The sequence below is a fragment of the Athene noctua genome, chromosome 22 (genome assembly GCF_965140245.1).
Source record: "Athene noctua chromosome 22, bAthNoc1.hap1.1, whole genome shotgun sequence".
Lineage (NCBI taxonomy): Eukaryota > Metazoa > Chordata > Aves > Strigiformes > Strigidae > Athene > Athene noctua.
Window position 1 is genome coordinate 2,840,722 of NC_134058.1, and position 27,479 is coordinate 2,868,200.

The 27,479-nt window shown below is 49.7% G+C and overlaps 2 protein-coding genes across 4 annotated transcripts in view; both read right to left on the reverse strand.

Annotated features, from left to right (window-relative positions):
* Window positions 1–1,337, reverse strand: part of LOC141969419 (ATPase family AAA domain-containing protein 3-like) — a 29,281-nt gene extending 27,944 nt beyond the window's left edge. For all 3 annotated transcript variants that reach the window (XR_012635046.1, XR_012635045.1, XM_074925167.1), the window contains exons 1-2: window positions 1,068–1,337; window positions 534–610 (exon numbers count right to left, since the gene is read on the reverse strand). Coding sequence is in view for 1 of the 3 variants with exons in the window: in XM_074925167.1 (XP_074781268.1) it covers window positions 534–610; window positions 1,068–1,287 (297 nt within the window). In the remaining 2 variants the exon portion in view is untranslated. The remainder of the gene's footprint in view (window positions 1–533; window positions 611–1,067) is intronic.
* Window positions 1,338–3,599: 2,262 nt separating this feature from the next.
* Window positions 3,600–24,005, reverse strand: VWA1 (von Willebrand factor A domain containing 1). The gene is made up of 6 exons (XM_074924969.1): window positions 23,506–24,005; window positions 14,956–15,519; window positions 8,900–9,178; window positions 7,589–7,861; window positions 6,590–6,859; window positions 3,600–5,915 (listed from the first exon to the last, which is right to left on the reverse strand). Exons 1-6 carry the CDS (start codon window positions 23,576–23,578, stop codon window positions 5,875–5,877), a joined length of 1,500 nt encoding a protein of 499 aa, XP_074781070.1. The 5' UTR covers window positions 23,579–24,005; the 3' UTR covers window positions 3,600–5,874.
* Window positions 24,006–27,479: the final 3,474 nt, after the last annotated feature.

Sequence of the window (27,479 nt, forward strand, 5' to 3'; positions counted from 1 at the left end):
GTTCTAAGAAATCTATCTGTAATCAGATTAGTACCCTGCAAAGCTGACAAATGACACAAGGAAGTTAAAATATGATCACAAAATATGACCATACAAAAACTCACAATTGACCATTTCAGGATTAGATACAGTTTATTTTTAAAAAACCAAACCAACCAACAACTGATCAATCCCCAAATTTGTTCATAAAAAACCCAGATGCCTGTTTTCCAGCTTTTACAGTTCCCTGCAGAAACCCTTTATCATTCCCTAAAAATGGTGGTGATAGGATGCTCAACATGTGCAAATTATAAACAAAACCATAAAAAACCTCTGAGAATTGGCCAAATCAGCTTGCACTTCACCTTCCAGAACTGCTTTTTTTTTTTAAAAAAAAGGCAAACAACTATTATTTGCTGAAGTTGAGCAGCAACAAGAAAAACTCAGCACGCTCTGCAGATTACTAGAAATGAAACTTCAACTTATGCCCCCCCCCGAGCTGGCGGTTGCCTGAGATGGGCTGGCTGTGCAACACATGACAAACTCCAGCATACCTTAAGTTTTGTCTGCTGTTCCAGCTGCAGGGTCTGCTCCTGCATCTGGGCAAGACTAAGAGCATCTTTCGCATGGCCTGCAATTGAAGCGGGAAGTGGTTATCGACAGTACAAAGGTCTCTTCTCAAGTGAGAAAAGGCTCAGCCCATTCAATCCAAGCTGGCGCTGGCGGAGGCTGCCCAGCGGGCGGCTCTGAAGCCGTCCCCGTCCGTTCAGCCCTCCCGGCACACAGACGGTCAGAATTCTTTGTACCACACGCGTGACCTTAAGTCCACAGGCTGACCCTGCCGGGAAGGTGCTCCAGCACCTTCCCCTCCCTTCCCAGGCCCCGGAGGAGGCGCTCAGAGGAAGCCACCGGCCCGGAGGGTCGCCCTCGGGGCTCTACAGGCCCCTTGGCAAAGGGCAGCGGCACCGGGCGAGCCCTGCAAGAGCCCGAGGCTGCCGCGGCCCTGCCCACGCTCCGAGAAGGCGGGAGCTGACAGGACGCGAGGTACCGACTGTGGGCCGCGACCCCCGCCCCGGCCCCTCACTCACGGGACGCGTCCAGCTCCCGCGCCGCCTTGGCCGCCCGCTCCAGGCCCGTGGGGTCGAAGTTGCTCCATTTGTCCTTGGGGGGTTGGCGATCCCCGGCACCGCCTCCGGCCGCGCCGCCGCCACCCGGGACCGGCGGGAGGGAGAGACCGGTCGCGCCCGGCGCCGCGTCCCCACCGCCCGCGGGGGCCGCGCCGCGGTTCAGCCCGAAGAGCCAAGACATGACGCCGCCGGCAGCACGCGCGCGCGCACGCACCGCGCACGCCGCCACGCACTCACGCACGCACGCGGGGGGGACGCGCCGCTCTCCGTGCGCATGCGCGAGAGCGGCAGCGGCGGCTTCCCATTGGGCCGGGGGCAGTCGCGCGAAGCGCGTCACCAGCGGGGCGGCCCCGCCTCCGTCACGCGGCGCGAGCCGAGTCTTCTGATTGACGGAACGAGGCGACGGGTTTGTCCAGGGAGTGGAACGCGATTGGCTGTGGAGGAGGCGAGTGGGCGGGACCGCCGGGCTGGGGACGGGGAGCGGAGAGGGACAAATTAGGGCGGGCGGCGCTTCCCCATAGCAACGGGAGTGTGGCGGCGTTGCTAAGGGGAGTGCTGGGAAAAAAATAAATCTCCGTGTTTATGCTTGGTGCGGAGGTGTGCTTCACTCGCAGATCTGCTCCCAGTCAGATGGCTTGTACTGCGAAAACCAGCGTGAAAGCCGTTAGAAACGGGGAGCAGAGGAAAAAAGGAAAAATAGCTGTAAAAGTCAGAAACGCCTCTAAAGCTCACGTGTGAAATCCTGCAGCCTGAAACGCTGTAAAATGTAGAATACAGCCTACACAAAATTCAGCATTCAGAAGCAACCCGGGGGGCAGGCATTCAGTTTGTTGTTTGTTTGGGTTTTTTTTAATTTTATTTAATTTAAATGTTCATGTTTCTTCACAAACGCACACTGAAGCCTCTCAGAAAGTTCCTGCAGAATGCTTGATTTTTCTATCAGATTCACCTCGCTCATTTTTTTTTTTACTGTTGGTGGTTCATTGCTTGTTCTAAAAATTAAGGTTGTCTCTGCTGAGTGATTCCGTAGCGCCGTGCGGAGATTTTGGAACAACAATCCAGGGGCAAAGCAGTTGATGTCTGTTACAGCGTAATATCCCAAACACTCCAGCCTCACTATTCCTCAAAATAATTAAACATTTTCTATCTGCAGTTTTATAATTTACATGTTTAAGGTTTCGTCTTGGGTCAAAGAATATATATTTAACGTTTAATAAAGATTTGATTGCAGTACTGCTTAGTACAGAAGAAGAAAGACAAGCACTAAACAAACATCTATAATTGCACTTGTAGGCTGTTTTCTAAGCACGTCGTGTCTAGGATTGGAGGCTCCACACTCAGCTTGTACAATCAGCACCGATTTTGTGTTGGGTGGAATATTTTCCTTCGTCTTGGTGGTGGTAAAAACATCCCTGAGCCATCATACGTTTGAGGGATGTGCTGTATTTCTTAGCGAAGCTGTCAAAGTTAAGCCTCTTTGTACCAGGCAGTCACCTACTACAATAAATTAAATGCTCTTCTGGCTGACAGTAGCCAAGTGCAGATATAACCTCCATATTGCTTTGAGAAATTAGCTAGTGCATCCTAATTATAGCTGTACTTTGACATCTTAGTGAGCCTGGGATTATAGAGGAGAAGGCTGCAAGCACTACACACCTAAGAGCAAGTTCCTTCCAAGTGAACACAAACATTCTAGCAAGATTCTGGAACGGGGAAAGTGTGCTGTTTTTCTTCAGAAAACCGTTAGATGTCTGTCTAGATAATAGATTGGCTGAGTGGGGTAACCACGCCAGTCTCTGGCAGATCAGCACCTTCCTGGAAGGTGGTGTTCAGAAAAACCATGGTGTCTCGTTAGGGGATAGTGGGCATCTTTGTAATAGTGAAGAACATGGGAACTCTCTCAGCTGGTCACGCTAGCAACTCCAGTTTAAATCTTTAATAACAGCCAACACCACATGCATCAGAAGGTGCAAGGACCCTAAAGAAAACCTGGGAGTAGCTCACCTACAAATGAAGCTCTTTATAGTCCATACAGAATTTAGCTCCTACTGGGAGACCTGATGGTTTGTGCTCTCATCCTGCATCGCTGGCTGGGTGTCATACCCATCATATCCGTACAGATGGGATTCTTAAACAGCCCTAGAAATCATTAGGCTTTAGTTTTTTTAAAAAAGTTGAGTTTAACTTACCTGTCCAACTTGGAATTTTCATGAGTACTACCAGTTCTGCCAAGATTTAAGGGACATTTACTTTTTGGCTCCTTGTAAAACAATTCTTACTGAAGCTGAGACATTATTGAGACCGATATATTTCTGCTTGTATAATTCTGACACATTCTGTGGGGGGATTGGGGGTAAAGTTTCATGTAAACCAGACTATGAAGTCGTGGGTGAAAATTGAGATGAATACCAGCTTTTCAACCCATACGTCTCTTTAGAACAAAAACTTCACTTAACAGAATTGCCCTCAAGAATGAAGTAATCATTCAGTAGCTCTTGTATTGTACATTTAATTGTCTTTAAAAGGATACGTTACAACTGGGAGGGGAGGAGGGGATGACACGTTAATGTATTAGTAAACTATGCAGGAAGTTGTGCAAAATTAATTTCTGTTCTACAGCGAGAATTAACAAGATTATCTTATTGCATGAGAGATTCCAGAGGCTTTATCTTCCCTTCAGCACAGAGTCTCCATTAAGTTTAATCAGTCACAAACGCACATTCCAAAGGAGAACACAAATCATGTGAAATCATCTTATCGAGTTAATGAATGACTCACCTCCCTCCTGTACAGAAAGACAGCCCAAGGCAAATGCACCATTAACCTAAACATGACAAATTCAGCACTCAGGAGACGAGCTCGGTGACAAGGTTCCTCCTGGCTCTGAAAGGAGCTCTTTTAAGGAGTCTGTAAGCAGAGCTAACGGAGGGTTTGTGGGATGAGCGACACTGCACAGGGGCTCTCCAACATACAGTACAGCTTTAAAAAAAAGTTCCACGTGTAGGACAAATAAGCAATAAATTTAAAATAGAACAAGCATTACTGAGGGAAGGTGTTCCCACTGATGCTGGGTTTTGTTACCAAAAAAGTATATACATTTCTTGACAGCCCTAAGCCCTGAATTTTGGAACCATGCTTCTCCAATGGCTTTGTCACTAGGTATTAAAATTGCTTTTTTTTTTTTTTTTTATTCCCCAGCTCCCCTTACCAAAGAGTAGCTTAGTGACAGTAAATTCAAGCCTAGGGCCAAAGGGAAGGAATCAGATTTAATCTTCTCCTCTAAAAACTTGATTTTTAAGTGTAGCTCAAGCTTAGGGCTGGGTGGAAGCCCAGGACAACAGGACAAGACACTAAAGATGTGCTTGCTATGTGTCTCCAGAGGATAGAACCTGGAATGCTAGTGCTGAAGACTTACTGTCCGTAATTAGTCACAGAACAGGTTAATTAATCTCCATATAGCAGCTCTGATAGCAGGACTCACATCCAGTTTGGTGAAACTGTGGGTGTGCCACAGTGATTCAGTGGTCGAGATCCAGGCAGCACTGCACTGTTGTTTGGAGGTGTGTATTTGAAGAAGAAAAATAACTGGTTTAGATGGTCTTGCTGTCTGGCTTTTCTTGACTCACTGCTGCTCCTTGAGCTCAGCTGAGGGCTGGGAGCTCTAGGGTAGAGTAATCTGCTGGGGAAGCAAATTGTCAAGTTTTTGAGTTTCCTGCTCTCTCAGACTGATACCAAATACCAAGGCAAATGACTTGGGGGAACTGAGCCCTTCAAAGTCCATCTGGGGTCTGTATGTCATTGGAGCAGATGAATTTAATACCAGTGCCAGAGGGAGGGCGGAACAGTGTTGATGAGACTCAAGAATTCAGCAGGCAGACAGGGAGAAAGAAAACTTTCCTGCTAGAGCACTCTGTCAGTGCCCATCAGCCCTGGCCCCATCGTTCCATTTCTCAGAGTTCACTGACCAAGCTCTGCCATAAACCAAAGACCATCTGGGAACACTAAATTGTCGCTGCACTTTATAAAAGGCAGGACGTCTTTTAATGAAGTGTCTCCATGTCCTGGTCAAAGGCCAAGGGGATTAACAACCTCTTTTCTTCCTCTTCTCAGAAATCCTGGTGGCTTTGACCCGATCTCCTCTGCATACTGTACATTTCTGTGTTATGTTATTCTTCTTTCTCCTAATGCTTTTCCCTTCCATCCCTGAGATGCTCTACTTTTGGGATGCCTAATTTGAGCTACCTGTTGAGTACACTGCGTGAGTTGGAGGAAATCTGCTCTTTGTCAAGTGGCTGCTGACAGCAGGAATGGATTTAGCCACGTGTAATCTTTCTCTGAGTGCAGGTGCCCAGAATGAAAGGCCAGGGGCAGTAAACAGCCGAGTCTTGAACAAGCTCATAAGCTGAAAAAATAAAACTGTATCAACATTTAATAAATAAAGAACAGGCGGTAAGCAAGCAAGAGTGAGGATTCATCACTTTGCCTTTCGTTTGTTATTTGTCAGGCATATTTATATAAAAGAGGGTACAGACTTGGGAGCTATTAGTCGGGTTGGTTGTTCCAGCCAAGCCAAACCTTTAAGCTTTGGCAGAACTTGGCTGAGGACAGCCTTTAGGCTTGACAACCAGGACACCTCAACGGACAGTGCAGGCTGGGAGATGATCTGTGAACTTGCCGGTTTCCTCCCCAGACCTCTCCTTTTTTTGGCCAAGTCTTTGTCCAAGCAAGATTCCTTGCTCTTCCAGGAATCAGTTCCCTCCAGAGTCTGTCACGCTCTCTGCCTGTGCTTATATCCTTGGGCCTCTGTAGCTGGGAAGAACACAAAAAGTACAATGTCAGCTTTATCCACTCATTCTCCAAATTTGACTCAGTCAGAGATCTCATCCCTGTGGCCATCTTCACTGTCACTCCAGCCTCTTGCTGGGAAAAAGTCTGTGCTTCTGCACTCTCACACAGCTTTGGTTTTAGCTCTTGCTTCACTTCAGCCTGTCAAGAATCCCTTTGTGCTTCGTGACAGCTAGTGGCTTCGTCGTGGAAGGAGGAAAGCAGATGTGTTGTGCCTTAGTAGCTGTGTTTAATACTTAACTTGTCCCTGCCACGTTGAAAAGCGAAGGATGGCCAAGAGTTTAAATTACTTTTAAATAGTGCTTCCAATGCCCGTGCCAGCTTTTAGCAGTCTTCCCACCCTTGTTATCCCAAAGTAGATGCAGGACTGTCTCCACTGTACACTTTTTCTCCCGCCTGCAAACACAACGCCACTAGGAGGAGCATTGGTCTTAAAAATGGGGGGAAAAAACCCATTTTTAGACAGCACCTTTTGGGCTGCTAGCTGTGATGAAGCCCTGTTGGCAAGCTAGCTGATGAGCACAGAGGATTTCAGCCATGAGGGCTCCCCTGTGTTGGATCTCCAGCACCTCAGGGCCCTTCAGGACGCTTTCCCTTGGCTAAAGTACCCCAGGGTTCTGCCTTGCACCCCAGCTCACCTGTCTGCATGTGCACCATGCGGCACAGCCCTTTGCCCGCCTGGTTCTTGTACACAGGCTTCACACACACTTTGTTGGTGGTGCCTGAAGCCAGGTCTGTGAGCAGCACGCTGTGGATCTGCGGCGAAACGCTGAGGACAGACGAAGGGCCACTTTGCCGCCGGCATCTGACTCTGTACCCGAGGACTTTGCCATCGGCAGAGTCCCAAGAGGCTTTCAGGGTGTTGGGACCCATGTCTTCAAAGCGAAGGTGCCTCACTTTGGAGCCCTCTAGAGAAAGAAGACTCATGTCACTGTGGGCCGTTTGTATGGACTGGTCCTTACCGCCTGCTCCTTGTTCCTCCTGAGGGGATTTTGAGACGGGGTTGCCAGCCAGCCCGCTCTTTCTCTGGTGTAGAGATGCAATAGCCCCTCACTCTACATCTCTGCACTGGAGGAGCTCAACCTAATTAGTCCTTAACTTTGTCCTGGTACCAGCACAAAATCCTTTTGTTGGCACTGTTAGGCGCTGGTTGGCCACCTCCCACACCCTCAGCTTCTGTCATTCCCTGAGCTCCTCACTCTTGAGTCTAAGAACTAGATTTTGCCTCCTGCAGTATCTTTACAGGTAACTCTTCAGAGCAGAAGCTTCTGCTGATGAAATTCCCACCCCTCTGACACCAAAGGACAGACACTGAGGAGATAGAAGGGAAAGGAAGTTTTCTTTCTTCTTTAGGGAGACTCAGGGATCTCCAAGTCTGTTCTGCTTGTGGCTGCACCGGCAGCTTGGCAGTACACACCCTGTAATAGCAGTCATATAGTGCACGTCTGATTTTCTTTCAGTCCTACGCCTTACACATCTGCTACATCCCAATAGCATATCATCTGCTGTTCATCAGAAGCTGCAGCCTTCCTCTTCTCTCATCCCTCCCCAGTTACTGGGCTGAGTTCTCTGGCTTCACCCAGAGGCAGATGACCTATGCAAAGAAACAGGCACGCTCCAGACTGTGGCTCACTCACCTTCCTGAGTGCATGCTTTAGCTGACAGGGATTTCTCCTTTCCTGATTTGTAGACTGCAGTCACTGTCACTAGGTAGGTCGTATTGGGTGCCAGATTCTCCACCACAGTGCTATTGCTCTTGCCATCCACCTCCAGCAGCTTGACGGAGTTCCCGGGGAGCGGTCCATACAGGATCTGGTAGCTGATCACACTGTCCAGTGTTGGAGCCCAACTAACATGGAAGCTGTGTGGTGCAGACTCTGAGATGAGAACCTGAGCTGGGCTTATTTCCTCTGAAAGCAATGTAAAAAAGATGTGAATGAGTATGTAATTCAAGGTAGAAGAATGCTGTCAGAGGAGCATAATAGACCTGCACCATACTTGGCTTCCAGGTGGAAGAAAATCCATCCACCAAGTGGATGCTGATAGTCATCCAAGTCAGCACAACCCAGCTCAGCCCTAAGAAAATGGGTTTCTCTACCTGTGCGTTATAGAGCAGGTAACACTACTCAGCCCAAACTGTTCCTGCGTGCAGAAAGTTAATATTGCATGCAATTTCATCTTGACCTTGTCACCCCTGCTCAGATTTTCAGTGTGCCAATTTTTTGCATGTTGCTGTCCAGCATAAATCTGAGTTACTCTTCTGACCCAAAGGACTAGTCTGCACAGAGGGACTAGATCTGCTCCGAGTGCTCCCCACTCCTTCCCTCCTACACAAGGGTTCCCCACCGGTGAGTACACCTGCCTGGAGAGGCAGCATGGACCTGCTTAAGAGCATTACTCTCCTCTAACTGCATCTGCAGCCCCAGGTAGGAGACAGGGATCACCTTGTTCCCATAGCAGCTGCTCAAGCTATGAAGGCCAAAATAGCCTTCATTAAAAAAAAACAAAAACAAACCTCTTTGGCAGTAACCCACATAAGGCAGCGCTGCTTCTGCCTGACCATCATTCTGGGATAGTGGGTAAGCATGTGCAGCAGCCTGGGCTTTATCCCCCCTGGGCTCTGCACCTCAGCCCTGTCAAATACTTGCAAGCTTCATCTCCTGCCACATTCTCCCAGAGCAGTGGGCTCTGCTTTCCTCCAGATTCATAGATTTTTTTTAAGGTTGGAAGGGCATCTTATGACATCAGACCTGATCCCCTGTTCTGGGTGGTCCAGACCATCTCATTAAGGAAAGAGCTGCCAGGTGAGTGCCAGGATAAGGAAACTCATTATGTTCTGTCCCCATGAGGCTGTGGGATGCAGACCAAGGACTCTTCTGTTTGCTTTATACATGTGAGACTCAGCACAGTGGAGACTTCCCCCTTGGTCACGACTGTGCACATTTTACCTGCCAGTGTGGTAACCCTTGTTGTCTGGGGAGGGAAGTAGTGGACGTTGGATTCAGGAACGAGTGCCACCTCGTAAGTAGTTTCTGGTGCAAGGTTGCTTAGCAGGAGGCTAGTGTGAGCCCCAGACACTTGCTTTGTCCTCTTCCTTGCTAGATCATCTATCGGGGCATACTCGAGGGTGTAGTAGCCAGTTTCTTGGGAGAGGAGTTTGGGCCAGGTCAGACGGAAGCTGCTTGAGGTGATGTCTACTGCATGGAGCCGATCTGCTTGGATAACATCTGGAAAAGAAACAGGATCCAGAAATCACTACTGACATTAATACACAGAACATGGCACAGCTAAGATACAGGCCCTTCTAGATGGGAGATGTAGCCTACAGCAACCCTGGATGAACTTGGTGTCGCCAAGCCCCTTCACAGCAATTCAGGTGAACCAGACCCTCTTTCGGAGGTTCAGGAGAACAAAACTAAATCCTTGAAGCCAAGTGTAAAGCTAAAAAAAAAAGTAAAACAACTGCCAACTGAGACAACAATATTTGAGTTTTCACACCACTCCTACTCCTCAGACAAGACTCTTTCACTGAACAGAGCTTGCAAAGGAAATGCACATGTCTCAACTGCCATAAGGTGGCATTTTGGCTAAAGCAAGTGCTCACGTGTGTCTGCACAACAAAACAGTGTGCCACAAGCCTCCAAATCGCTCTATAAAGCCTCAGCTTTCCCTCTCCATTCTCTCTGCCTTGTCCTCTGTGCTAAGGCCAAATGGTGCTGGTGATCTGCTGTGACACAGAGACCTGGGACAGCAGGAACCATGCCCCTGCCCATCCAAGCCTGTCTTGCACCACCAAGAATGAATCTGGAGTGGTCCAGCAAGTTGTGGGCAGCTGTTACTGCCTGACAGATGTGTGGGAGTTACTGTGCCTGGTCAAACAGGCAGCTTCTCACGCTCAGCAAGGCGTTACCACCCACCCAACATGGCAAGCAGCACGGGCACTGCCCGCGACAAAGCTGGAGACAGAATTCAGGCATCCAGGTTCCAAAACCCCTGTGGCTGGTTCATCCCAAGCTGGTCCATCCCTGTGGAAATCACCTACTAGTGAAACCAAACCACTAAATTTTGTCATGGACCTGAAGCAGACCAGAGTGTGGAGAAATAACATTTCTCCCTGCTCTCTGCCTGTAGCCAGTGGCCAGAAAGAAGGGGCAGCACTGGGGACTGTCCAGCATTTGCCGAGGCGGCTGCATTCATCCCAGCTGAAGTCACTCCCTGCAGCGTTTCACAGAGCTCCATTGTTCTGTGACATTCAACATTCAGAGCCACTCTTGTGCTATCTCCCCTCTCTCCCCCTGCACAGAGGCTTCTCTTCAAGGCTCGTCTACCTTTGAGTTCTAGACCCCAAATGCCAGACACGAATACCTCTTCTGATGCTTGGCAGTTCCTCGGCTACTTGACCTTTCCGACACACAATGGCCTCCTGAGCCCATCTGGGGCAGAATCCCACTGCTCTCTGGTCTTCCACAAAGATGGAAACACACAAGACTTTGTTTCTAGCTCCAAGGAAGTGGCATATGAAGACATAAAGATGTGTTGGTGGGGTTTTTTTGTTGTTTGTTTTTTTTTTTTTTTTAATGCACCCTAAGCCTTAAAGAAGTGCATTTGCTCTGCGCAGTGTTACTCCTGAACCCTTAGGATGGTACTCTCCAGCTCAAACTTAAACACTTCACAGAATACTCCAGGTAGGTCCCACTGCCTGCCCTTTATGCAGAGGTAAAGGGAGGCACAAAAGTCTGCCCAGACCTGCAAGAGAAGAGGAGGTAGCCTTGCACTCTCCGACTTGTCCCTTAACCAGGAGAAGATCAGCTCTTCTCTGAGCTACTCCGAGTCCCTGCCAACTTCCCCGTACCAAATAAAACAGCCTCAGTTTTTCCTCTGAGCTGTTCTTTGGCCCTTCCAGACAGGCAGGGACATTTCCCTCCTCCGTGCCCTGCCCGCGCCCAGCCAGCAGCACTCCACCGCTCAGAGCTTGGAGGAGGCAGAGGGTGGGAAGCAGCACCACGGGGCCTGGGGCACTGCACCCTTCAGTGAGCCCCGCAGCTAACAGTGGCCAAACCACAAAAGAACAGGGAACAGAGGAAAGGCCTCAGCGCCAAAAATCCTGCCAAAAGTTCAGGGAATGGAAATAAGTGATCTTGGAGGCAGGGCCCAGGGCCACTGTGAATAAATCAACCAGATTAAAGGGACAGGGTGCAACACCTGAGGGACGTGCTGCAGGAAACCCACAGCAAACAGCTCTGCCCCTTGTTGCCAGGTTAAAGATGCCTTGAGTGTATAAAGAGGGCAATAAATCCCAGAAAATAGATGCCCATGGGATGCTTCACAGCACCTCCTTGTTCCCAGAGGGAAGCAGCAAGTTAATCTCTTGTTTTAGACCCGGGCAGCGCCTTCCTAGCAACACTCAGATACAGTTTGTGACGCACTTGCCTTCCACCTCCCACCTCTCAGTGACTTGAAACACTATTTTGCAGCCACAAGTTTGCTGGCATCCTGTGAATGCTGTTGAGGTCAAGATTAGACTCGCAGGAATGCTGCTACTTTCCTGATGTGTGGAAGAAATGCAGCCAGGCAGCAAATGAGACTGTTCTAGGCCTGGGTACATGTTCCCCTCTCTGCAGAAGCTTTGGCTAGGACTTGGGACAAACCACTTCTTCTTTGTGCCTCTATTTCCCTACTTCGATATGGTTCTGATTCTGGTAGGGGGGAACACACTTCTCCGTTACCAGGGTGGACATTCAGGGTTGGAGATCACTCCCTCTGGTGCCCTGTTTATATTCAGCACTGAGCGAGAATGTCAGAGGACCCCAGGCTCAAAGCCTTTGCTGCAGCAGAATTATCCAGGACCTTGTTTCAGATCAGAAGCGTGTTGCTCTGAATGTGCACGGGGAGCGGCTGATGCTTTGTGACTGCTGGGCAGGTGGGCTTCTGCAGAGCTTGGCACAGGACATGGTGCCAAAGGATGAAACAAGTCAGCAGCTGCCAGTTCAACTGGCTGAGGGGAGAGCAAGTGGGTGCTAGCACAGAACCTGATGTCATCTCAGAGGAATCCCTTGGTTTCACAATATTTGAAGGTTCTTCCCCAGAAGGAGAGCACCAAATGCCATACATCGGGTACATAATATAGAAGATGCAATGGAAGAAGCCTGAGCTAAATCCCCTTTCCTTCACACTAGGAGGGGCAGGGGTACTTGCCAGGAGCCAGCGGTGGCCGTGGCCATAGCCAGGCTGGCTGGGAACTGGAGCCTGCTGCATTCTGCAGCCTCGTGTCGGGGACATGTGCCAAGGAAAAAGAGTGGGAGTGATCACACACATCCATCCACAGTCCCCGTATTGCTCCCTTCTGGGTAGTACCATTACTGGGACTATTTCACATCCACCATGTCTAAGCAGCAGCCGATCTTCTGTGCTCTGTGTCACAGCCAGGTTTTTCAAAAAGGGAACTGAGGCAGAGACATGGCATCCCTTGGCCTCAGCAGAGCCTGTAGTGGGACAGAAATATAGTTTGGAAGGATAAGACACCTTCCTTTTTTTCCCTTGTCCAAGTAGCAGTTGTCTTGCTGCTTAGGACTGAGAACCCTTGATGTGAACTCCAGACTCAGCCCTAACTGTTCATTATATTATTTGTCTGCTCAGATCTCTGTTCAAATTTCCAAAGGCAAAAAAAAAAAAAAAAAAGCTTCCTAACTGAGCAACCCTCACATAAAGTTGTCTACCTTTGTGTGGTGAGGTACAGCTGCAGAGACTGAATTGTTCCATGGAGAGATCTCAGCCTACCTGAGGCAACAGCAACTCGGTAGCCAGGGAGCATTGTGCTGGGATATCTATGGAGCAGGCATGAAACACTCCGTTCCGGGATAGGAGGTGGAGGGAGGAGAGCAACTCTTGACAAAGCTTGTTTGTGCGTCTACAAAAGGCTTTTAAAACACAGTAGCAAGAGATGAAGATAAGATAGCAGTGATAATAAAACCAGTCTGGGCCATTCCAGAGTTGGAAAGGACAAATTTCTGCCTGCCAAGGATGCTGTCTGCCCCTGCTATCCCAGGGGCCAAAGCAGGAAGGGTGGTGAGGAGGGCTGTCTCCTCCTGGCAGGGAAGAGTGGACCTACGTGGCTTTATTAAGGCTAACTTAGGTGATGTTACCAATTTCTGGTATTTTGCTTAAAGCACCAGCCCCTGGATTCATGTGGGAATCTCCCCTTCCATTAAAATCCCAAACTAGTAACTTTTAGACCTGGTGAATGCACAGCATACGGCCCTCAGGCACAGCATTTATTACCTTTGCAGATTTTATGACCTTCAAGACAGTTTTGTGCTGCAAGGATATGCAGGCAGGTTCTCATTTTGGAATGCTATTTTATACCATCTGGACTCAGGATGCACTAGAAGCTGAAACAGCCACTCGAAATGAAACATCTGGGGGACTGTGTGGCGTCTGGTACAGTAGGACTGCTGGTACAGCTCTGTACTCATACAGGGGAGAGGTGGGCGGCTGGAGGAGAACATAGTCCCTGTGTGTGATTTGTTAAGTGATCATGGGTGGAAACAAAAAAAAAATTTAAAAAAAAAAAAAAAAGCTGCATACAGAGGATGCTGTGGAAAGGATTACTTGGACACTCCAAAAACCGGCACTAACCAACTCATATAGCAGAAGCCAAATGAGGAATTAAAATAGGATTTCCAATGGAGAGAGAACCTCCAAAAAAAAAAAAAAAAAAAGAATGGAAAGTCTGAAAAGTCATAGTAACTCACTCAGCTTTCCAAACAAATCCAGAGGTATCTGGGAGGCTGAGGCAAACCCCCTGCTTTGCAATCACGGGCACTCCCACCCTGAGCTGCAAAAAGAACACGTACTGTGCGGTGCAGCATGCAGGTTAGCATGAGATATTCCTCTTGGCTTCCAAATGCCTGTCTTCTGGCCTAGATTATGGCTTTGGGTCTCCTCAGACCCTTTCCTGGATGCTTTAAAACACAGGCCTGCTGAAAATTCAAATCTGCTGTCTGTTCCTGCTCTCTGCACAGCAACCACCACAACCACGCTAGCAACGAAGAGGCAGCAGTTGGCCTGCTAAGCCTGACAAGTTAGGGCTGGGATTTCCTTCCAAGGGCTGGGCTAGCCAAGTCGGGCTATAGATCTGGCGGATGTGGAACACGTTACAACAGGGGATTTATGGAACAAAAACATTCCTCTCCTACAGTCTTCATGCTGATAGCAAGCCCCATCCCTAATTGCTCTTAAGAGAACAACAACTGCCAGCCACTTGTAGGCAGGAGTTATCCCGGTGTGTGCCAGCCACTGTGCCTGGACATGGTGGATGGTAAATGTAGGAAGTCAGATCTACCCTAGACAAGAGTTTGAGGGGGCTGACAGGACTAAATCCTTCCCAGGCACACACGTCCCATGTTGCATATGCAATGTGTTCAACACATTTGTGTCCTCCGCCTCCATCAGACGGCACGCAGCCAGACAGAGGAAAAAAATCCACCCTGAATGTGAAAATCAAGTTCAAGGAGCTTGGGCACCTTGCTCCCACAGTCACCAGCCTCTTACTGTAGTTAAATCATTGCCTGTTCAGGAAGCCTTTGGTTAACAATTAACCTGTGCAGGTGGGGGCATTTTCACGACACACTCGAATTGTACAGGTGTCTGTGACCTGCATGATTCATTTCACAGTCTTGTTGGTTTTTAAGGAATTTAATATGCTGCCTGAGCCTCCTTCCTTCATTAACAACTGAACGACTCATTACAAACAAGAGTTCATCCCACTAACGGATCTGCAGAAGGCAATTTTGTCTCAGTCAGTCATGGGCCCTTCCAAGAGGAACAGAGATATTTGTCCCAGATCTCCTAAAAGCTTTGGTTTATGTTTGGACCTATGGCGTTGTGAATGAAGCATCTCAGTTTGCAAAGGGATTCTCTCACTGCCCTTCCTGCAGAACCAGGCATTCACTCACATTCAGCCCTGTTGCAAACTCCCAGTGAGCACGGCCCAACCCCACCGTACCTAGGATAGCATCTCGAAGTTCCGTTGTGATGATGGGTAGGTCGTCAACATCCACAAAGTGCAGGTGCTTCTCAGGAGGCTGGCTGGCAGCAGCAGAGAGTTCCAGGTAATTCCCCCGTCCAGTGCTGACTATGAAGACTGTTACTCCCATGTCCTTCAGGAGCTGCATGGGTTCAGAGATGTCATCAGTGGAGAAACCATCCGTCACCCAAACCAGTACCTTGGGCACATCTGGCCGGGCACCAGCTTCATCACTGAAGAGCTTCTCCTTGGCGTAGGAGAGCGCTTTGCCTGTGTTCGTGTCACCCATGAGCTGTTGAGTGTCCCGGATGGCTTGTTGCAAAGTCCCACTGGACAGGTACCGGTCAAACGGGAACTCCATGGTGGGCGTGGTGCTGATGTGGATGATGCTGGTCTGGACATCTTTGGGGCCGAAGGTGAAAGGTTGTACAAGGTCCCACATGAATTCCTTGACCCTGGAGAACTCATAGTAGGAGACGCTGCCAGAGCTGTCCAGCAAGAAGAGGAGGTCCCCCTTTGAGCTGGAAACAGATGGCTGGGGACCTAGCAGGGGAAGAGAGAGGGAGCTGTGTTAGTGGAATGCTGTGGACCCAGACCTGCCCATCCTCTGCTAGCAAAGCTTGGTTACCTTGTGCCAAATCTCAGAATTCAGTGAGAATTTTGCTGGGTAGAAACCTCAGAATTTGTCCCTTTTTATTATTTGCATCTAGTGTGAGGGCTCCTGGGTTTTATTTTCAGTCCGGCTGTCAACTGTTCAGGAACTTCTCACCCCATCTCCCTAGCACCCCATCTTCCCTCGCTGGATGGCTTTGCTTAGGCTCATCTGATCACGGCTGTTCTTTGGAACGTTTTGAGATGCTCACACTGAAGTGTTAGACAGAGGTTTGCCTGTGATTGCTCAGAAACTAAGTTCTCTTAGCACCTTTTGTTTTAAAGGACATCATTGCCAAAAAAGCTTTTTCGTGATGGTTCAGAAACCAAGTTCTCTTAGCAGCATTTGTTTTAATGCCAAAAGAAGATCTTTCTGTTGTGAACAGAAAACTGGTTCCTACTTAGGTCCAACCATCTGAATTGGTTACAGAGAGTAAGAGGAAAATTCATGAGACACCCCCCTCCACCCCTCCAGTGAGTAGCAGGATTGTGGCCTGTGTTGGACTATTTGTCTCCCACCGCTTTCTTTGGGTTCAGCCCCACTTGGAGAGGTCCCAGCCTGCTGTAGCCCTGCCCAAGAGGGTCCCTGCGAGGAGAGGAGTCAGAGCACTGCGGTGGAGCTGGAAACACCTCTCGGAGGCACTGCAGGACAGCAGCCTAGCGCTGATCTGCCTGCCCGTGGGACCCTCTCAGCAGCAGGCGTCAAACACACCTTGGCCAAGAGGGTAAGAGATGTGAAGGAAGAGTTGGCGCGATAGAGCAGCAGCGGTGGTGTGCTTGGTCCTTACTATGAAATCTCCAAGCACACAAGTGCTGCAGCTGCCCTACCCCACGTGTTTCGGCCGCCTGAGGCAGAGAGCAAAGACTCGAAGCCCTCAGTGAGCCATCTCAGCCCCGCTGGGTGCAGCTTGCCCTCTGCCTCCTGGCTAAGGCCAACGCTGTGGGGAGGTCTGGCCTTTTGGAGCTCACTCCTTTTACGTGTTCTGCGCCTCAGCTACATCAATCACCATTCAACAGAGGGAAGGCTGGGGATGCATCCCACCCGGCTGCTGTGCTGAGCTCTCCAGGAGCAGGGAGAGGAGCTTTTAAAGTCATGGTTTACACATTTGCAAAGATCAAGACAGCAAGGAGGAGCAATAGCTACTTTTTCTTTTTTTTTTCCCCCCCACCTTTCTATTCACACGCATGATCCCTGCTGTTCAAGGAGCTACTTGGATGGCCAGAAGAGACCTTGTGTCTCTCAGAGGAAAAAGGCCGGTCATGGGAGAGGAGAGGCAGGCCAAAAGACTGAAAAACTGGGATGAAATACACCTCAATTCAGCCTAGTGCCTGACCCCTGAGAAAATACAGCTCCTCATGGAATGAGGGCAGGATGAATGCCTGATATTCTCCTGGTCCAAATTCCATCAAGATGCATGGGAGGGAGCAGAAAATGTCATTGCAGCAGTGGAGGGAAGTAATTTCCCAGGACGCTAATCTCGCCTCCTCATTCTTAATCCTGCACAAGGACAGGGGGCTGGAACAGAGCAGGGAGCCAACACAGGGTAGAGGAGATGCCCTGGACTTGACACTGCACTTCCACACCGCCCTCAGGCAGGGTCTGCAAGCACTGCAGGCTTACAAATCCTCATGACAGTCTTTCCAGGCACATGTTTTTAACCCATTACAGATAAACTGAAAAGCCAGGGCAGTAGAAAGAAGCAGGAGCTCAGGCACAGGCATCAGGGTAGAACTAAAAGTACAACCCACAAGTCCTGGATCCTGCTCTTAGTGCTGCAGAAGAAAATGTCTCTGAGCTACATCAGCTCGCACTCACACCTCTTGTTACACAACACCAGGCTGATCCTCAGTACTTTCTCCTCCAAATTGGAAGTGGACATGTTCCAGGAGCTGGGAACATTCCTCACCAGCCTGAGCCAGCAGGTCAGTCATGCCCTGTGCCAGGGAGCTGCTGCTCTGGGCTAATCTGCAGCAGCCCCAGAGAAAGAAGCAAACTGGTGATCGCAAGACCAAGAGCAACTGCCAAGGTCAGGAGCAACTTTGGGGCCAAATTACAGGTTTATCCCATCTTATGATGATGGCGGTGTCTGGAAGAAAAATGAGCGGTATTTGGAAAAGAATGAAATGATAAAGGAACCTGATGAGAAAAACTGCTGGCTCTTCTCTCCCAGGAGATGTGGCTCATTGTCAGAACAGGCTGCCTCTCAGTTCAAAGGCGACGGGTCCACACAAAGCTGGCAGAAAGCTCCCCAGTTTAGACTACTGTTGGCAGGCAAGTCTGGAGTGGAGGGACTCCACCCTAGATCACTTTATAAAAACTAGGCTAATTTGATGTTTTCTTGCTCTTCTGAATACGTACTGACCTCCTTTCCCAGACAGTCTTGGGAGCAGCACCTCAAAGGGGCTCTGGGGCGAGATGTCTGGGAAAGGGCTGCACAGACCCATTTGTGCAGAAGAATGCAATATGTCAGGAAGAACATGGTTCTGAGGGTGTGGCCTGGGGTCGCACTCCATCTGACTAATTTTCTTACCATTTCAGTTAAACTACCGTGTGGGATGCACAAACATATAGGGCACTCCTCCTCTTAGAACCTGGCAGACTTGCAATAGCTGGAATATCAGTAATGAATTTGGAATTCTTGTAGCCATCGCTCTGCTTTCTGACAGCTTTTGAGGTGCAAGAAGGGAGAAAAAGCCTTGGACTAGAGATTCCTGTCTGCCCCTTTGGACTCGTTTATCAGTGAAGGGATCAGGAATGTGGGGTGGCCAAGACATGTGAGCTCTGGAGCACGGATGGACTTGGTGCAACACACAGTGGTTGAGTGCTGGAGCCAAAACCACAAGGCAGTAGACAATTGAATGGAAAAGCTCCTGTAAAATTAATTGCTCCGAGGAGACGGCTCATGCAAACAGCTCTTCCCCTGCAGAAATCCATGTCAAAGCAGACCCGGAGACAGCAAAGAGCCTGGCAGGGGGTTGCTGAGCCCCCACTGGGCGCTACTCCAAGAGGCAGATATAAGATGGCAAAAATCAAGAGGAAGGAAAGGGCAGGGGAACAGTGAGTGTGTACAAGAGGTCTGTTACGTGTCCTGAGAGTGAAACCCAACGACCTGAGCACAGGAAAAATCATGAACCAGCATGGCCACAGCCGTTCAGGGTACAGCACAGGGGGCTCAAGGGGAAACAGAAGGTGAAGTGGTTCAGGCTTGAGCCACAGGGGACTTGATCCTCTTTGCCCTGTTGTCATTTGGACAGTGTTTACCCTGCTGTTCCCTGGCTGGGCACCGCTCAGACGCCTGCCTGTGTGATTGGGGCATGAGTGCCTGGGTCTGTCCCGGCAGGAGCGCTCCTGTCTGTGTGCTCAGGAATGTCAGGTACATGGAGAAAGGGCCGGGAGTGCTGGGAATGCCCACAGGATGGGGGACAGAAGTGTGTGAGTCAGGAGCACACTGCCTGTGGTACAGTACAGGCGTGCCCTGCAAGAAAGCCAGAGTGCCTGCATGCCTGGTCTGCAAACACACAAATAAATATGCTGTGCTGCTGCAGAGGCCAAGACAGCCCAGGAACTGTGGAGAAGGTGCTGGCTGAGATGGCAGACGTGTACTAGATCTCCTGAAACAACAGGAGAAATCAGACGGAGCCTTTAGAAATGGAGAAGATTGAAGTTACCTGGTGGTGACTAAGCAAGAGATGCGAGGAGGCAGGAGTGGGACCTGCAATCCGTGTGGATGACAGCCAGTTCTGCGGGATCCAGCACAGCTCAGCCCTGTGCTGCAGACACACACACCCAGCAATTTGGCATTCAGAGCTGAGCAGAAAATAAAAGTGAAGCCCAGTAAGCTTTCCAGCTTGCCCATAGCAACATGCCAACACAGTAGAGCTCAACCTGTGACCTACAGGTCCCTGCCACTGGTTCCTAGAGCTCCCTACCTCCTGCGGGCATTTCAGCAGGGCAGAGCAGCAAGGGCTTTCTTTAGAGCTTCTGGCTGCACGAAGCAAGCCAAACCCCCACAGCCATGGCTCTGTGCTTTCGCCTCCATTGGAACAAGTATGAGCCACTTACTTGGCTGGCAAGCCACAGAGAGAGATCACAGCAACGTGATTGCCACCTCCCAGGAGAAAATCACTCTTTCTCCCCTCCGCCCCTCGCCAGATTGAGGAGCGTCAACTGGTTTCCCAAATGTTGCAACAAACAGCTGTGAAAGTTTCTGACCCTGGCAGGGCAGGGATCAATGGCCAAAGGACATGGCTCACGAGGGGTAAACAAGATCGCATGCACTAGCACTCTGGGAGGGGAATTCAGAATTCCCCGCGAGGGAGCAGATGCGAGCAAATCCCACTGCTGCCAGAACCACCTGCACGGGGGAACACAGGGGTGGAAACCAGCATGGAACACCTGCTCAAAGGAGAAGAACATCAGAGGAGAGCCAAGAGCCATGCCCCTGTCAAGTCCCAATCTTGGCTGGACCCTGAAGCTCGGGGGAACCAGGAGAGCTGGGCACAGTGTTGGTGTCCTTTAACTAGTTTCACCCATCATACTGGGAATAGCTGTGTTAATTAGGAGGCTCTCCAGGAAGAGCTTGACACCCTATGTTCTTCCTGAAGGGTAAGAAAGCATTGGTTAACAACAACTGGTTAACAACTGGTTAACAAAAGCAACAGGTACACTGGCGGGCAGGTATATATTCTGGAGCTAAAGGGGTTGTCTGTGGGTGGAGCAGAAGGCTAATCCTTCATACAGGCAAATACCATTACAGTTACCTCTACTTAGCACAGCCCTGCATAAAATGGGAACAAATTCCTCCTTTAGATTTTATCAGCAGAAAGGAGTCGTGAAAAAAATCTAGACAGAGGAACCCACTACATCAGGAGAGTGGCAATGCTTATACTTTTACGACTGGACACTCCATCGTCCTTCAGGTTTAGGTTTTTCGATTCCCTCATCTTTTATCCTTTGTCCTTTGTCCAACATAAACATGCCATCTGTGCCAGAGGTGGGGCTGTGGAGATTCCTTACCAGTAAATCCCTGCATTACGCAAGCAGCTTGCTGTTTTCTAGCAGTTTCCTTGCTTTACAGCAAAAGAAGCTCGGCTGTTTGGCAAGATGCCAGGTGAAGATTTCTCACTTTCAGTGGGATTCTCAGAGAAGGGGCATCCATTAGCACCTTCCTGCCTCCTGAACTGTCAGGCCTTTGCTTCCGAAGAGCTGAGGAATAACTCTGCCGGCCTCGTATCTCATTGCTGCTCCTGTGCTCTACTTAAGTCTGGGGAACAACAGAGAGCAGATGGCAGTACCCTGATACCTGGTCGATAGGCACAGATCAGTCACGCAGAGAAGTGTTTGGAAGGGATGGATATAAGAACAAAATGTCACCGTGGAGTTCGTGCTGCCTATTTAAATGTTTGGCTTTTCCAGGAGAAAACCAGCTGGTCAGAGTTCCCTGTTCCACACGGAGATGCTGACAGGAGGCATCCGCTTCAGGACCTCAGCTGGGACCTGAACACCAGCCACATGCCTGATTGACATGGAACTTGGAACTTGTAGAGCATAAAGGATTTAACAGCCAAAAAAGATCATGTCCTGTCTTGGTTAACTATGTCTGAAATTCCATGTTTGTTTTCCCTTCTCACTATTTGGCCACGCAAGGAACAAAGTTCTGCGATGAGTTTGGGGGCTGAAGAACGCAGTTGGTTCTTCCCTGTGGCCCCTTGGGGTCACAGTGAGAGGCAGGAGGAGAGAGGCACCACCTCTCCCTGAAAGAGAAGTGTCCCACCAAGCCAGCCAGGAGGTGTTCTACCCTTAAAACCCCGTCAGAGAGAGGCCTGGGCCATGGCAGATATTAGATCACCTGCCTGCTTATGGAGCTGAGCCCCACCAAGCAAAATACACTTGTGTGACTAAAAGCCCAAACTGCCTCTGCAGGTTCCAGCTCGTCCATGCCACAGATTACAGGCTGTAGGCTGAGAAATGGCCCTTCAGACAAATTCCTCTGGCAGGAAGGAAGCTGGGTTGCCATCTTTTACCATCTTTTCAGGAGTTTCACTATCTCTGCTGTTTTATTTAGAGCCTCAAGAGTCCTGGAATCATGGAATTATTGCCAGGTACTGAGCTGTGCTTCAGAGATCAGTAAGTGCAGAGCCCACTACAAAGTCTGTATGGATGGGCTATGTCTTTATTTTTCACTTGCTGTGCCCACAGGGACAGCAACATCCCCGTCATTTTCTGCTGATGCTAGTCCAGAGTAGCCAGGTAATGACAACCTAAGTTTCATTTATCAAAGCCCAAACTATCAAATGGTGGCACTTTGCACAGATGCAACAGAAATCCGAATCTGGACCCAAAGAGGAAAGGGATGGAACTGGCCATGCAATGCTCTGCCTTGACTTTGTGCCTTGGTGCACTAAGCCAGTAGCCGTTGTCCTGAAAAAGCTGATAATTCCTGGCCATGTAGAAGCACCACCGGCCACCCAGCAGCTTCCCCACTTTGTTCACTGCATCTGAGAATAAAGCCACGATCATTCACATTCACTCAAATCCCCAGGACCCAGAGTTACGGACACACATCCCTACCTCCCAAACAGTTCCCCTCACTGTGGGATCATGGCATACCACCACAGCACCTCCAGGCCAGAGCTAGCCCATGCCCAGGAGCCCTGCCAGACCTGCTGTTTGCTCCAGGTTGCTTTCAGGAGCACCTGGGAGGAGGCTCGGAGGTCCCCACATCAAAGCTGCTGGGGCATGGGCACCGTGCTGGCGAGCAGGTTCATTTCCTCTACGGGTGCTTGGGAGCGTGCGAGCCAAAGTCAGCACATCAGTAACACAACACGCACAAGTTTGCCTCTGGAGCAAGCCACAATCCTCCTGGAAAGCCACGGCTTACTTGTTCACATACTCTGACAGTCTTGAGCATTTTTAGCCTGGGCTGGGGAACTGTCACATACACTCCCACAGCAGCAGAAACGTGTGACAAGAGGAATAACTGCTGCCTGCGTGGACACCAGTGTTGTGACAATGCCAGAGGCAGCAATCCCAGTCCTGAACCCACCTGTGTCACTGAGGGACAGCATCCAGTGCCCACAGACACACTCTGTGTACCAGAAGCAGAATCAGACCCCAGCCGTCTGGGCTGCTGCCCGAGCCTGCGGACCTCCTGTCCGGAGAGGCAAGAGGTTCACTTCTCCTTTCACACGGGATCACACTGCCCAGGTGCAGTGAAAACCAGACACAGCCAGCAGTAGCCCTGCAGTCGAAGGACAGAACCTTTTTCTACTTGCAAACACAAGGCAGAACCAAATAAATTGCATCAGCTTAGCCATCGCGATGGGGGCTAAGTCTGCCCAGCACTACAGCCCATGAACCAGAAATGAGACATTTATCTCCTCCACGTCCCTCTCCCTGTCAGTTCTGCGAGACTGACCCATAACCATTTTTACCAAGGAGTAAACAAGAGAAAGCATTTTAAAGAGGAAATATAATGATTGTAATACAGAGATTAGCAAGAGAACAAGACAGGTAAGGCATCTAATCACTTTTTACCTCCCCTAGTCGATGTGCCTCAGTACATAGGTAACAGTGAGGAGTCAGGACTTTTTTCTGTATGATTGCACTAAACTCTACAAGTTTCTGAAACGATTTCCTTCCTGCTGCTGGAAACAAGCAAGATAAAATTTCTTTCTAATATGGCAATTTTAGAAGGGTTTTTTTGTTTGTTTTGTCTTTGTGCCAGCAAAGTAACGTACGAGTAGAGCTATACACCTAAAGCAGCAATATAACTTCAGCTTTTATTCTGAAAGAGGTTTATGAGAAGCTCTTAAGGACCGGGAGGTGTTAAGTGGGGGAAAGTAGTAAGGGAACTCCTTGCCTTTCCAGGCACTCACCTCTCTCAGGTGCGTTCTGTCCCGCAGCAAACTGCAGCCACAGACCAAGAGAAAGCACCGTCTTGGCCAACATAGCAAAGTCTGGTCCTGGGCAAACTACCTTAAATCCAAAAGCTCGGCTCTGTGAAGGCAGATGAAAGGCTTCAGATCAGTCATATTACATGCAAGGATCCACCAGATCCCAGGGTGCCACTTTTATGCTGCTCATGCCTTGAGATCCGACTGCTTCTTTCTGTGTGCTTTGCTGGGCTGTGGTGTAAGCTCTGGCTCCTGGAGGCAATTTTCCTTCCCCCCCCCCCTCCTCACTCCTTTTAAAGTCATAAATCCATCTTGACAGGAATAGCTGGAGGAGAGGCACAAACAGCACCCCTGCTGCTCTTCCTCTCCCGAGTTAAACTTGCCCCAGGAGTGTGGATTCAATTGCAGGCAGTCTGCGTGCAGCTGGGCTGGTTTGAAAAATATATCCCTATAGATAAAACTTTGGCCCTGCAAGACGCTGGCAGCAGTCCAGCTACCAGGGGATTAAAAAAAAAAAAAAAAAAAAAAGCTCAGAGAAATCCAAAGCTGCTGTGCTCTGGAATGGACTAGAAGAAGGAAAAACACGTATATAGAGGAAAGAAAAAGTAGAAAGGCTGGGGAGCGTGCCCTGCCCTGGGAATATTGGCTAATCTTCTGGGAGGAGGCAGGCTGAGCATTCCCCCAGGTCCTAGCGCTGCCCCAGCGCTGCCCCACGGCCGGGGCCAAACACGAGTGGAACGAGCAAAGGCCACGTCTCACTCCTTTACCCGGGAGAAGAGCTGGTGCAGAAGTCACCAGGAGACGCGGAGCCTGCGGGAAGCAACCGCCGCCGAGGTGGGCAGTCACCGCGTCGGAGAGGGCACGAAGCAATATTCTCCGGTGGAGCTGCTACGTGCCCAGCGATTATCTCCCCTCGGCGTGGCGTAAAATACGTTCTCAAGTCTGTGACTTCTGAGTCAAAGGGGACTCACACGCCTGAAGATAAATCTGTGACAAATATCTTGCGGGATGGAGGGGCAGAGTCTGGCAGAGGGTGTATGCCAGAGACCCCGGGTTCACCCTTCGCGGGCACGCAGCCTCTTTATTTCCCCTGTATGCAGGAGACTTTTGCCAAAGCACAAACCAACCCTAGTTTCCCTTCCCGTGGCTGTCCTGCTCTCCATGTATCTGCTTTTGGTTCCTGCTCATCAGGTAGAGGTGGCAATAGTCCCTTCCCTTTTTTTACTTTAGATTTTAACATGTGCTACTTCTGGACAGATCCAAGATGTTACTAGCAGAGAAAAGCTGGAAAGTAACACCCAATTATGAAGAGACCAATTAATCATCATCTCCTTTAACATGGGGAGTGATCAACAAGACAGGCTAAAAAGTAGTGAAGGAGAAATATGGGATTTCTGAAGCTGGTGAGCAATATTTCCTCCAGTTTGATTTTTCTCTCTCCTGGGAACTGTGAAAAAGTGAACAGGAGTTAGGAGCCAACGAGATGCACAGGATGGAAAAAAAAGTTGTATTCAAACTCATCAACCACATGGAAAGTCAGAACAGGCCCAATAAATGAGATCCAATCAAGAAACCACGGATTCAGTCAGATAGTTAAACTTCCTGGGCTTTTTTGTTTGTGTTTCCCCTCCCAGGTTTGGGACCCAGCTACATCAGGAAGGAGCTTTGCAGTATCAGGTCATACGTAGCCTCACCCCGTCTGAGTGACAGCCTCACCCACTGATTCACGAGGGCTGGAATAAACATCGTCCTGGGTTCTCAAGAGAATTAGATACCCCTGCACTCACACCAAGAGCATGTAACGTGGGAGATCCCCTCAAAGATGGCATCTGGGTCCTGGTACAACAGCTGTGGTGGCCAAATACTGTTGCCAGCTGGTTTCCCGGACGCACAGAGCAGGGTGTCTCAGCGTTACAGCCCACTGAAGTAAGTCTGGCTATTAGCTGACAAGTTTTATGTCTGGCTATAGGCACCGTGGGCTGGACCGCTGCCTCTGGAAATCAGCAGCAGTTTTTGCTCTGACTCCATGGAGTTTGGGCCTGCCCCCGTCAGAGCTGGGCACCCATGGGGGTGTCAGTGGGAAGTGCAGGTGCTCTAGCAGTGAAGCTGCCAGTCTGTAGTCTCATTTGTCAAGCAAGCTTCCAGGGAAAAATTACACAGCAAAGCAAATCACACCATGGTCTAATTCACCAACCCGAGCAAATTAAATGATTTTTCATTGCACAGATCACACTCAGTTCAGTTGCTGATGTATTGACCGTGATGGCAGCCAAGAAGGCAAAAGGCTTTCCAAACCACTGTTGAGTGGTCTGATGGGGAGCGGCTGGGGGAACTGGGGCAGTTTAGTCTGGAGAAGAGGAGGCTGAGGGGAGACCTCCTGGCCCTCTGCAACTCCCTGCCAGGAGGGGGCAGAGAGGGGGGATGAGTCTCTGGAGCCAAGGCCCCAGCGCCAGGCCCCGAGGGAATGGCCTCAAGCTGCCCAGGGCAGGGTCAGGCTGGCTCTGAGGAAGGATTTCTGTGCAGAAGGGGCTGTTGGGCGTTGGAATGGGCTGCCCAGGGCAGGGGGGAGTCCCCGGGATCCCTGGAGGGGTTGAAGAGTCGGGCTGAGCCAGCGCTGAGGGATCTGGTGGAGTTGGGAACGGTCAGGGTGAGGTTCATGGTTGGGCTGGAGGAGCTTCAAGGGCTTTTCCAACCCAGATGGTTCTGTGAGTGCAGTACTTGTTTGGTCATGCCCCTGTTCTCTGCTGGTGAACACGTCCTACTTGCTGTTCTCACACTGGTTGTATTCTGGACCCCCGACACGAAAGGGCTGGGCTGGAGGAAGCAAATGTTGCCCCATTGTAAACCATCTGCTTCTCATCAATTAACGTAGACATCCCTCTGCTCCTGTCCCGTCCTTCTGCCCCACTGCCCAGAGAAAACGACGGCAAAGACAATGGTCTGGAAACACTCCGGGTCGGGTTCCCAGGGCTCACAGACGCGTGTTCAGAGCCCCTTCGCTAGGGCTGGTGGGTACATGGAGACGATTTCCTTCCATTACTCACTTCCCAAGGAAATCTTTTCACAGAAGCGTTGCTCATCTTAGAATAATTCCCTTTTTTGTCAGTTTATCAATGTGAATGCCATTCAGCCTCACACCCTGCAGCCTGGAGAGATTTCAGCCTTTATCTCCCAAGTCCTGCTGGGATAGGTGGAAGCAGGAAAAAACAGCCTGGAAAATAATTAGATCTTACACAATTTTGTTTTATTTTTAAACTTGACTGTAATCGACAGATCCTGTTTCCAGTAAGACTGATGCATGCACATGCTGATTCTTTCCTTGTCGCATCCTGCACGCCGAAGCCAGCAGTATCACTCCAGATTTGCTTCTGGTTAAATGTGATCAGAATCTGGCTGTGGATCTCAGGTCCTCATCTCTGCTAAGCTCATGTTCTCCATCTGTCATTGGCTCAACTAAAATTCGCTCAAGATGATCAACTTCTCACCAGGTTACAGGACAGCTCATGAACAGTTAACGATTGTAAAAAAAACCCCCAAAAAACCCCCAAAAATAAAAAACCCCCCAAACCACCACCAAACAATCGACTGTATTTGGATTGTGGTGTCACCGCGACTCAGACATGTACACACATACGCTGTGCACAAGCCCGCAGTGTTCTCCCTGTGGGAAGGCTTTGGTGGCGTGCTGCAGCTTCTGTGACATTCTGGGCATGTAAACAATACGCAATTTCTGCAGAGATGCAATATCCTCTCTAAGACAAATTACTGTAGCTGGAACAAACAAGCTTTTGGGAACACAGCCTTATTTCAGCTCTACATAAAAGTGTTTGTTTGGAGGGTCTAGCTATATATGGGAATTTGGAAATTCCCCATTTGGAAAGGAAGCGAAGCAGCTCTGCAGCACTCGAAGAACGCTGCGGATCGAAGCTTCCCCTTGAACTCCAGGGCTGGTTTGT

Coding starts and splice junctions, on each gene's coding strand:
- VWA1 (XM_074924969.1), bottom strand. CDS start 23,578: ATGTTGGCCAAGACGGTGCTTTCTCTTGGTCTGTGGCTGCAGTTTGCT. Junction 6,860..7,588: donor TAAAGCATGCACTCAGGAAG/GTGAGTGAGCCA, acceptor TTCTTTCTCTAG/AGGGCTCCAAAGTGAGGCAC. Junction 5,916..6,589: donor CATGGTGCACATGCAGACAG/GTGAGCTGGGGT, acceptor TGTTCTTCCCAG/CTACAGAGGCCCAAGGATAT.